Raw genomic sequence first — 12,217 nt, forward strand, 5'->3', positions numbered from 1 at the left:
AAACTGACAGAAGCACTTACAATGATCAGCTTTTAAGGTATTTATGTAAAACCTTTATGTGAGCTGGAAATAGGCTTCAACTTGTTAGTGCACCTAAATCTGCCAGTACATCTAACACTTCCCTTCCCCAGACTGCCAATGCTGTTGTCTAAAGATGTCTGGTGCTCCTTCATCCAGAGTGGAGACGTTCTAATATAGGTGGTGTGCTACTGGCAAGATCACCAGGTGAAAACAAAGCATAAAAAGCCTAAACAAAGAAAATAAAGCAGCCACAGCATCTAATGATAATAAGATCAACATCTAATAAAGGTGCAATATATTACATGTATGTTTTTTGGGATTAATACATTTTAAGCTTACAGTCTCTACTGGTTGCCAAGACAAGGTGCCTGATGCACCAAACCACAATAGCACTTACTGTGTATTAAGCGTGGCCTGTCAAGCAATATTTTCTCATGTCAACTACTTTAATGGAAAATGAATATTGTATGCATTTTTAACTCCTGGACATTTTCTTTCCATTTTAACACTTGATTAACAAACTTAACATCAGGAAACCATCTGGGATCACTGGAGATGACAAATTGGGTTTTACTCAGGAATATAAGTAGGTATAAGCCCACTTTCACATTGGGGCGAATTGACATGTCAAATTGCATGCCAATTCGGTGGCTTTTGCACCGTCTGAATCAGTGCGGTGCTGACTTCGCAGCACCGCACCGATTCCCAAAAATAGTTCCTGTACTACTTTTGGTGACTTCGGGGGCGATTTGAATAGACATCTGTGAATGAACCCGCGCAGACGTTTGTCAAATCGCCCCTGAAATCAGACTGCATTGCTGGTTTTAAATCGTGCAAGTTCAGCTGAACTCACACGATCTCTAACCCGCAGCAATGTGAACCTAGACTTAAGGAGAGTTGTTTCCCAGAGTTCCATTTAAGTGTATTTTAATTAAATAACTTCATCTTCATAAAGTAAAATTGAATTTGCATAAATGATAAACAAGCTAAAAAAAATTAATAGACTGGACAGCTTGAATGCAAACAAGTTAAAGTTATCTTTACAGCCTGTGAACAAAAAGTGTCCACAAAACAACATTTTTTAAGTAATTGAGCTTACGCACGTCCCACTGTTTTATCTCCTAATAATGTATACTTGAAAATATATTCAACAGGGAGAATCTAAATTAAAACATTTAAATTCTATCACAAAACAAGCAGCAAAAGAAAATTGTACCTTCCATCCACTTGGGCAGAGTCTCTAAGTGTAAGATCAAATACTGGGGAGAAAGGAAAGCTACTCCATTCTTCAGAATTTTTCTTCTCAGAAACATCGGTCCAACTTGTACTGGATAAGGATCCACTAGAAGGAAAAGTTAGACCGAAGCTGGCAATATTAATCTGCCCTTTCCTGGATGAGGAAATTCCTTTAAGTACATGAGGGCGCTGCAAAAATACCTCTCCACTTTCACTTGCACTTTCACATGTTGTTACTTTTTCGGACTCATCTGCTGTAACCTCCAAGTTAATGTCGGACTGACCAAAATCCTCCCTAGAAGGCTCAGTAATTCTGATACCATTGGGAATCATCAAAGAATCACAGACTGTCTGTGCTGACTCACAGCTGCTGGTGTACTGTTCTTCCTGTTTTTTCAGCACATCTAGTCTGGGCTCAGAATTGCAAAGTTGGTCTTCATTGCTTTGGTCATTCTCCATGGACTCTGGCAATTCAGTTAAACCTTTAGAGAGGCTTCCTCCCAATGCCTTTGGATATACTTTAGGTGAACATGAAGGAGAAGCAGGTAAACTCTTGGAACGAGACCTTTCTGCCACAGAGAGATGTATATGCTGCTGTGATGAAAACATTGTGACATCAGTACCTTTAGGAGGAAATATATATTCAAGATATTAGTTCTATAAAAACATTATTTTACAAATTTGCTAGTGATTGATAAACAAGGCACCAAACCGATATTTTGGAGTATGTAATGTAGCTATCTGATGCAATGAAGGATTAACAGAATTCTGGGGACTATACCATAATTTTTTTTTCCTTCCCAAAGAATGCTACATAGTATCACTTTAATAGTTTCTTACCCTACCAATACAGGCAAGCAATCTGCTGAAAAAAAAATGGTTTCTCTAACCCAGCCTTTCTCAACCATTTTTACCCTGGAGGAACACTCGAGTTTGTTTTAGGTCTTTGGGAACCCTTGCAAAAAATGTGTAACCCAGTTTTTTTTTTAAAGAAAAAATATCATAGCATCCTGCTATTTTTTACACCATCCTGCTTTAATAACATTTTTAGTAACGATCTTGAAATTATATGAACACCACAGAAACGGAATGCAGATAGTAAAAATGTTCTCTAGGAACGTAGAAATTCCCCCTTGCATTGGTGGTCAGTTGCTTAAAATGGCAACTCCCGTCTAGACCAAGAGAAACACTACAACCAGTGGCGGAACTACCAGGGTCGCAAAGGTCACACTTGCAACTGGGTCCTGGCATTCCACCACTGTCGCAGGGCTCTGAGCTGAGAGCGTCTATCTCAAGCAGCCATTGGCAGAGACTTGTGGGCAGTTGTGTAAAATGCCTGCACAAAGTTATTTCTGTTAAAGTGGGCAAGAACATCTTCCGGTGCCAATAGTGTACTTACTTTTCCACAGTACACATTACCACCGTTGAAGTTTATATCAAATAATTAAAAGGGCAAATTTTGATTTTCAAGTTTTTATTTAAGTGAATCACCTTTATCTGTAGGCACTGTCTAAATGAGAATATTATGTTTGCCTGTTCAAACACGTGGAAAAAATTAAAAATTTTCAGGCAGTGTACTCATTTTTCCACAGGACTGTACTTATTAACATAACGAAACAAATAGTGTACACTAATGTAGTACTCTCTCATATTCATTAATTCAAAAAATAAACAAATGTTAAGAATAGAGCAAATTTTATGGTATTTGTATAATTATTCATTATTTTTTAACTTTAAAGCAAATGTTTCTTAGTAAAGAGAAAACTGATGAAATTGCCAAACACATGTTCGAGAAGTTCCTCTTTTAGCGTATTAGAACACTGAATATATTATGTCATGTTAGGAAACCCAAAAAGCTGCTGACAGGTAGGAAATGCAGATTCCCAGAGCTGCCATCACATACAGTACCTGCTGCAGCAGCTCTCAGTCCATCCTGCTGAGGTCAAATGCCAGGATCTTCCAGCAGCCAACACTTCTGGCTGGAATGCCCGCTGTCCACTTCCACATTCCCATTGGCCTATTACTATGACAGACCTCCTCAGTTGCCAACAGGAATGCGCAGAAGACAGGAAAGGGTAGACTACCACCTTCAACAGTACCTGAAAGCTTTTGTCATACCAGTTCACATACAAGTACTGTAGAGGTGTTTTTCAGGTCTGTTTCTTTTGAAAGGCATGTACGACAGCCAACGTATATTAACTTTTTACTTTGTTTCGTGTATTAACATCAGATTATTTGGTTTTGAGTGATTACATCATTATGTCTACTTTAAAGATCTACTGTAAGATTTATTATTCAATGCAAATTTTTATATCACCTTTCTCCAGTGTATCAGAAAACTCTGAGGGGCTTTTGCTTGAAAACACATGACTTAAAGCAGATTGTCCTCCATGGCTGGAATGTCTCTGATGTATAAATGATTTTAGTTTTTCTTGAAACGTCTTGTCATCTATTGCAAAACAAAGTGCAATATCAATATTTTAATGAAGGAAGTGGAAACAAAGTGATGTTTAAATTGGTAGAGAAACCAAAACTTTAGGCTTGCACAAAAACTGAATATTTTCATATTTTTAACCATGTCCATAATAAAGGACGCACGCATCATTAGTCAAAGTAAAGGCACAGAATTCTATTCAGATAGGAATGACCACTCTTTTTTTATCACTCCAGAGCGTTAAAGGATAAGTTTACCTTTTAGAATATGTTACACCGGTATTTAGGGTGTAACATGTTTTTGTTCTGCTCCTCTCCCCCTTACTGCCCCGCTCAGTGTGACAGCGTGTGGGTGTTCTTCTCTATGTACCTGGTCAGATTTTGATAACAGCGTGGCTGTGTGGAGCTTCACCCACACAGCCACATCATTCATTTACAGGAACATGTGAAAAAAAAAACTACAAGACCCATCAGCCACACCGGCAGATGGACTTGTAGTATGAATGAACTGCGTGCGGGTACGCTGTTCAGCACATCCATAGTTCAGTCACACTGCCTAAAGCTCTGAAAATGACAGCCTATACAAAGGTGTGAACAGCAGCAGAGCTGTAGACAGAGTGTGCAGGAGCCTAAAAATAACGAACAGATCTCGGGTGCATTATCTTCTAAGTGCAAAAAAACACCTGTTGTTCCTGACAGAAATCTAGTGAATTTTAAGTTCATATGTACTTCAGCTGCACTGAAATCTCAAACAGTATTAGCCCTACAGGAGTATTAAACTTGTTCTCCGTGTCAAATCCTATACAACCTGGAGACTGCTGCAACTTAAAGCAGCAGAATACCAGATATCAAAAAATAAAAATTGAATAAATAAATAAAAATACAACAAAAAGTTATCTACAACAATCTATATACAAAGTGCTACTGTGCATATATAAAAAAGTGTTTGTGTGCTTCCCTAATAAAAGTCCACCAAAAATTCATAAAAGTTGATAAATCCTCAAATGGGCTGGTACTGTAAAACTTCAATATTACTGCTGTGCAACCACCACTGCCACAACTAGCTTCTTGTTAAATGCAACAAACTTTCAGATTATAAGAGGATAAAACAGTGGGTATCACTCCACTTTAGGATCACAGCAGCAGTCCCGCTCTCTCCCCGGACCTCAGGACTCCAGCATGTCCTCACCTGGGTCAGGCTTCAATTACTCAGAGAGCACAAAACTACAGCGCCATAGCCTAATATCTCCATTCAAACCAGTTTATTCAGTTTACAGGTACTAACAATGATCGGATGACTAAAAGTAATGCAGCCACCACATCTAAAGATTGGTACACTGCAATATATAGAACAATTGTTCTAGGACTTGGATACACTAACAGTATACCAACTTTGTAACTTTTCCCTAACAAAAAAAAAAAAAAATAGGATTTTTTTCGTCATACCTGCAAAATACTTTTCTTTGAGAACATCACAGGATACAGAGTTAGGCTAATATTCATTACCTACTGACTAGCTATACGCCATCAGTAGGTGAATGGACACTGGTAGACAGTCTTAGACAGGAAGTGATCCCCTATATAACCCCTCCCTTACAGGAAGCACTTCAGTTTTGTAGCAAGCACTGAATCCTCAAAAAGAGGGGAGGGACCTCTGTGTCCCGTTATGTACTCAAAGAAAAGGGTTTTACAGGTAAGTTTGACGAAAAAAAAACTATTTTCATCATATATCACGGGACACAGAGTTAGGCTAATATTCATTACCTATTTGGACGTCCCAGAACAATAGCCTTGAGGGGAGGAAGACACCCTGCCGAAAAAATAGCCATCAGACATTATACGGCAGCTCGCAGTACACTGCGGCCGAAAGCCGAATCCAAAGTTAATAACTCTCAAATCCTCTCTTACCCTATCCATGAAGGTTGGCCTTCTAGAGATCTACACTTCGCATGTCACAGTGGGCATACCTTTAATGGGTTGCTTTATGTACCAAGGTGAGCGTCTAACACAGGATGCAGTGCCTGAAGCAAACATCATAGGCCAGTCCCACATAGTGGGGTCTGGGTACGATCCCCCAAGGTACACACCTTAGGTAACCGATCCAGAAACTGCTAGATAGCCCAGAGAAATAAGCAGTCAGATGTCGATAGAAGCTTCAGCAAAAAAAATATTGAACGGTTTAAAAAAGAAATGCTTCTCCAGAGGAAGACAGGTCTGTAACTTAAGGACACTAGCAAAAAACTGTAGTCTCAGAGTGGGCAGGGTAAAGGAGTATGCTCTAGGGGTGGCACTTTTTTTTTGCCAATGTCCAGTTACTTAAAGGCAGCCTGCATCTAACCCCTGGTCTATGAATACGAGACCTGTAATGCACAATAAATATAATCTGTAGTCTGTAATCTGTGCTTAAAAAAGTTAGTATTTCTTTGCCGTTTATTTAAAGTCCATTTTAAAACTATACACCATTTAAAACTACCCTGTCCACAGATTGTTGCAGTGATTTCTCCAAAAGAGTGAACAGCGTTGTCAATCTGTTACAGAGAATGAAAAAAGATGGGCTCTACTGGCAGGATCAACAGTTAATAAAACTGTTACTGTAGAAGAGGAATTCAAAACCTGCTGTTACAAAGCTGAAATCTGAACTAAAGCAAAAAAGTTACCCTTGTACCAGGTCTCCACCACACCACAAAAATGAACTTCTTTGTTTTGTCTAGGGGAGATTGGAAAAGGGGGAATACTTAGCTTTTTCCTCATTTGCACAGGCTTCCTTTTTGCTAAAAAAACTGCTCCAACAAAACAGTTTCTCTACACTGCCTGACTAGCTGCGGGTCTCTGCCATCAATATATACAAAGCAGAACCAGAGGCTGCTGAAGGCCTGCCCACATCCCAGGAATGTTGGATAGGGGAAGAGAGCACCCGCTGCTGGAGGAGAAAGGAATAAGTCATTTAGGATATTTGAGCAGTTTACTTTACAGTGTGTGTGTGTGTGTGTGTGTGTGTGTGTGTGTGTGTGTGTGTGTGTGTGTGTGTGTGTGTGTGTGTGTGTGTCAGGCACTGTTAAGGTAACGGACTCCACCCCGGAGGGGAGCTTCAATGCTAGTGACAGACTGGCTCTGCTTACTTTAGCCTTACGGGCAAAGTAGTTTAGCTAAAGTAAACTAAATATGTTATGGTTTTAATGTATAAAACAAATTTGGTGGGAGAAAAGTATGTGAGCATAATTCGCATACCTGTGCCAGAAAAAGCATGTAAAATCATTCACAAATTTAAAGAAACACACATTTACAATATTTTTAACTAAGCACTGCATTTACATAAAATATGCTGACTAAACATATCAAAATGTTAAACATTTATTATACTAGGTAATGTAGATAGCACAGAACAAGTAATATACTTATGAAATAAAAGTTAACTCCTACCAATGTGTAAGGAGAAGAAGAAATTGTTAGGGTTATGGCAAACATAAGTGTTTGTTGGTGGGTGAACTGCCAAGAGGAAACTGAAAATCAACTTAAGAAGATCCAGTTCAGGAGGAGATCCAAGTACTTCCTCAATTATTCTGATATATGATACACAGACATCTTGAGGAATAGATGTAATATGTTCCTCTCTGTGTTCCTAATATAAAATAGGAAATTAAATTAAAAGCAGCTGCAAAACACTTATAAGCATGAACAAATAGCATGCACATCAAATAAATCATGACCCATCTAAAAGCATCATTTATTTTTAGTTAAATCTCTTTTGAAAAAGATTATTCATCAATGGGCTCAATAACCAGTATGGAATTACCCAATACGGTCAATCAAAATTATCTATTGTTGTTGTCTTTGTTGTTGTCTTTTTGAACCCATGGTGCTCTTCTAAATACTTCTGTTCAACATTAATTTTCCATCTAACTTCTTAATTTATTCTAATAAAGCCACCTCTTTGTTACAAGTTAAAGTACATCTGCGGTCACAGCTTAAAATCATATATTCAGTATTACATTGTATTTTAATTATTCCTAGCCTACTCCTATACACTTACTTTCCCCACAAATGTACCTTCTTGAATTCTGTGACAGGCATTCAGTCCTGTGTCACAAATTTCAGAGCCTGCCTTCTGATTTACAGAGGTACTGAGAGTAGGAGTTAAAGGAGGCAGTACAGGAATCACTGCTTACAGGCAGAAAGGTACCATGGCATATGTAGTCTTTAGAATTTCAAACTAAACTGTAGAGAAGTTGTGGAAAGAGATGGCCAGCAAACTTTGGATTGTCAAAAGTAACTGAACTCCTTAAATATATATAATTCACAGACAGTGATTTATAGAAGTATTCCTGAGCCCATGCAGTGATGTTCATAAAAGATTGATGTTCGTTTTTAACGCAGTGTTGTGTGAGGGCCCAAGATCACAGGCATCCAGTACTGTGTTTCGGCCTTGTCCCTTGCACACAGAGATTTCATCAGATTCTTTTGATATTATGTACTGTAGATGATATATTTAAAGTCAGCAATTTTACACTGAGGAACATTCTTCTGAAATTGTACAATAATCTTTACACACAGCTTTTCACAGAGTGGTGAACCTCTCATTCGTTTTGAGACACTCTGACTCTAAGATGCTATTTTTAAACCCAGTCATGTTACTAACCTGTTTTTAAATTAACCTAACTAGTTGCAAAATGTTCTTCTAGCTCTTCTTTGCTAGTACCACTTACTTTGACAGCTTTATGTTGCCCTGTCCCAACTCTGAGACATTTTGCTGCTATCAATTTCAAAATTACCTTATTTTATACTTAACCACTTGACGACCGTCTCACGCCGATTTACGTCGGCAAGGTGGCACGGACAGGCAAAATCACGTATATATACGTGATTTGCCTTCCGCGGGTGGGGGGTCCGATCGGACCCCCCCCCGGTGCCCGAGGCGGTCGTCTTTGGTCCCACGGCGATCGGAGATGAGGGGGAGGCCATCCGTTCGTAGCCCCCCCCTCGCGATCGCCGCCGGCCAATCAGATAACTTCCTTTGCTGCTGTATGCTAAACAGCAGCAAAGGAAATGATGTCATCTCTCCTCGGCTCGGTATTCCGTTGCAGCGCCGAGGAGAGAAGACATCACTGTGAGTGCACTAACACTACACACACAGTAGAACATGCCAGGCACACAAAACACCCCGATCCCCCCCCCCGATCGCCCCCCGATCGCCCCCCAATCACCCCCCCCTCCCTGTCACAAACTGACACCAGCAGTTTTTTGTTGTTTTTTTTTTCTGATTACTGCATTGGTGTCAGTTTGTGACAGTTACAGTGTTGGGACAGTGAATATTACCCCCCTTTAGGTCTAGGATACCCCCCTAACCCCCCCTAATAAAGTTTTAACCCCTTGATCACCCCCTGTCACCAGTGTCGCTAAGCGATCATTTTTCTGATCGCTGTATTAGTGTCGCTGGTGACGCTAGTTAGGGACGTAAATATTTAGGTTCGCCGTCAGCGTTTTATAGCGACAGGGACCCCCATATACTATCTAATAAATGTTTTAACCCCTTGATGGCCCCCTAGTTAACCCTTTCACCACTGATCACCGTATAAGTGTTACGGGTGACGCTGGTTAGTTTGTTTATTTTTTTTAGTGTGAGGGCACCCGCCGTTTATTACCGAATAAAGGTTTAGCCCCCTGATCGCCCGGCGGTGATATGCGTCGCCCCGGGCAGCGTCAGATTAGCGCCAGTGCCGCTAACACCCACGCACGCAGCATACGCCTCCCTTAGTGGTATAGTATCTGATCGGATCAATATCTGATCCGATCAGATCTATACTAGCGTCCCCAGCAGTTTAGGGTTCCCAAAAACGCAGTGTTAGCGGGATCAGCCCAGATACCTGCTAGCACCTGCGTTTTGCCCCTCTGCCCGGCCCAGCCCAGCCCACCCAAGTGCAGTATCGATCGATCACTGACACTTACAAAACACTAAATGCATAACTGCAGCGTTCGCAGAGTCAGGCCTGATCCCTGCGATCGCTAACAGTTTTTTTGGTAGTATTTTGGTGAACTGGCAAGCACCAGCCCCAAGCAGCGTCAGATTAGCGCCAGTACCGCTAACACCCACGCATGCAGCATACGCCTCCCTTAGTGGTATAGTATCTGAACGGATCAATATCTGATCCGATCAGATCTATACTAGCGTCCCCAGCAGTTTAGGGTTCCCAAAAACGCAGTGTTAGCGGGATCAGCCCAGATACCTGCTAGCACCTGCATTTTGCCCCTCCGCCCGGCCCAGCCCAGCCCACCCAAGTGCAGTATCGATCGATCACTGTCACTTACAAAACACTAAACTAAACTGCAGCGTTCGCAGAGTCAGGCCTGATCCCTGCGATCGCTAACAGTTTTTTTGGTAGCTTTTTATTGAACTGGCAAGCGCCAGCGGCCTAGTACACCCCGGTCGTAGTCAAACCAGCACTGCAGTAACACTTGGTGACGTGGCGAGTCCCATAAGTGCAGTTCAAGCTGGTGAGGTGGCAAGCACAAGTAGTGTCCCGCTGCCACCAAAAAGACAAACACAGGCCCGTCGTGCCCATAGTGCCCTTCCTGCTGCATTCGCCAATCCTAATTGGGAACCCACCACTTCTGCAGCACCCGTACTTCCCCCATTCACATCCCCAACCAAATGCAGTCGGCTGCATGAGAGGCATTTTCTTTATGTCCTCCCGAGTACCCCTACCCAACGAACCCCCAAAAAAGATGTCGTGTCTGCAGCAAGCGCGGATATAGGCGTGACACCCGCTATTATTGTCCCTCCTGTCCTGACAATCCTGGTCTTTGCATTGGTGAATGTTTTGAACGCTACCATTCACTAGTTGAGTATTAGCGTAGGGTACAGCATTGCACAGACTAGGCACACTTTCACAGGGTCTCCCAAGATGCCATCGCATTTTGAGAGACCCGAACCTGGAACCGGTTACCGTTATAAAAGTTAGTTACAAAAAAAGTGTAAAAAAAAAAAAAATATATATAAAATAAAAAAAAATAGTTGTCGTTTTATTGTTCTCTCTCTCTCTATTCTCTCTCTCTTGTTCTGCTCTTTTTTACTGTATTCTATTCTGCAATGTTTTATTGTTGTTATGTTTTATCATGTTTGTTTTTCAGGTATGTAATTATTTATACTTTACCGTTTACTGTGCTTTATTGTTAACCATTTTTTTGTCTTCAGGTACGCCATTCACGACTTTGAATGGTTATACCAGAATGATGCCTGCAGGTTTAGGTATCATCTTGGTATCATTCTTTTCAGCCAGCGGTCGGCTTTCATGTAAAAGCAATCCTAGCGGCTAATTAGCCTCTAGACTGCTTTTACAAGCCGTGGGAGGGAATGCCCCCCCCCCCACCGTCTTCCGTGTTTTTCTCTGGCTCTCCTGTCTCAACAGGGAACCTGAGAATGCAGCCGGTGATTCAGCCAGCTGACCATAGAGCTGATCAGAGACCAGAGTGGCTCCAAACATCTCTATGGCCTAAGAAACCGGAAGCTACGAGCATTTTATGACTTAGATTTCGCCAGATGTAAATAGCGCCATTGGGAAATTGGGGAAGCATTTTATCACACCGATCTTGGTGTCATCAGATGCTTTGAGGGCAGAGGAGAGATCTAGGGTCTAATAGACCCCAATTTTTTCAAAAAAGAGTACCTGTCACTACCTATTGCTATCATAGGGGATATTTACATTCCCCGAGATAACAATAAAATGATTTAAAAAAAAAAAAAATGAAAGGAACAGTTTAAAAATAAGATAAAAAAGCAAAAAAATAATAAAGAAAAAAAAAAAAAAAGCACCCCTGTCGCCCCCTGCTCTCGCGCTAAGGCGAACGCAAGCGGCGGTCTGTCGTCAAACGTAAACAGCAATTGCACCATGCATGTGAGGTATCGCCGCGAAGGTCAGATCGAGGGCAGTAATTTTTGCAGTAGACCTCCTCTGTAAATCTAAAGTGGTAACCTGTAAAGGCTTTTAAAGGCTTTTAAAAATGTATTTATTTTGTTGCCACTGCACGTTTGTGCGCAATTTTAAAGCATGTCATGTTTGGCATCCATGTACTCGGCCTAAGATCATCTTTTTTATTTCATCAAACATTTGGGCAATATAGTGTGTTTTAGTGCATTAAAATTTAAAAAAGTGTGTTTTTTCCCCAAAAAATGCGTTTGAAAAATCGCTGCGCAAATACTGTGTGAAAAAAAAAAATGAAACACCCACCATTTAAATCTGTAGGGCATTTGCGTTAAAAAAATATATAATATTTGGGGGTTCAAAGTAATTTTTTTGGAAAAAAAAATATCTTTTTCATGTAAACAAAAAGTGTCAGAAAGGGCTTTGTCTTCAAGTGGTTAGAAGAGTGAGTGATGTGTGACATAAGCTTCTAAATGTTGTGCATAAAATGCCAGGACAGTTCAAAACCCCCCCAAATGACCCCATTTTGGAAAGTAGACACCCCAAGCTATTTGCTGAGAGGCATGTCGAGTCCATGGAATATTTTATATTGCGACACAAGTTGCGGGAAA

General features: G+C 40.8%; 1 protein-coding gene across 2 annotated transcripts in view; it reads right to left on the reverse strand.

Moving 5' to 3' along the window:
• Positions 1–12,217, reverse strand: part of LYST (lysosomal trafficking regulator) — a 556,505-nt gene that overhangs the window by 279,750 nt on the left and 264,538 nt on the right. For both annotated transcript variants that reach the window (XM_073627506.1, XM_073627507.1), the window contains 3 exons: positions 7,111–7,309; positions 3,575–3,706; positions 1,238–1,880 (listed from right to left, as the gene is read on the reverse strand). In XM_073627506.1, coding sequence (XP_073483607.1) covers positions 1,238–1,880; positions 3,575–3,706; positions 7,111–7,309 — 974 coding nt within the window. The remainder of the gene's footprint in view (positions 1–1,237; positions 1,881–3,574; positions 3,707–7,110; positions 7,310–12,217) is intronic.

The sequence above is a fragment of the Aquarana catesbeiana genome, linkage group LG04 (assembly GCF_042186555.1).
Source record: "Aquarana catesbeiana isolate 2022-GZ linkage group LG04, ASM4218655v1, whole genome shotgun sequence".
In the NCBI taxonomy this organism is placed as follows: domain Eukaryota; kingdom Metazoa; phylum Chordata; class Amphibia; order Anura; family Ranidae; genus Aquarana; species Aquarana catesbeiana.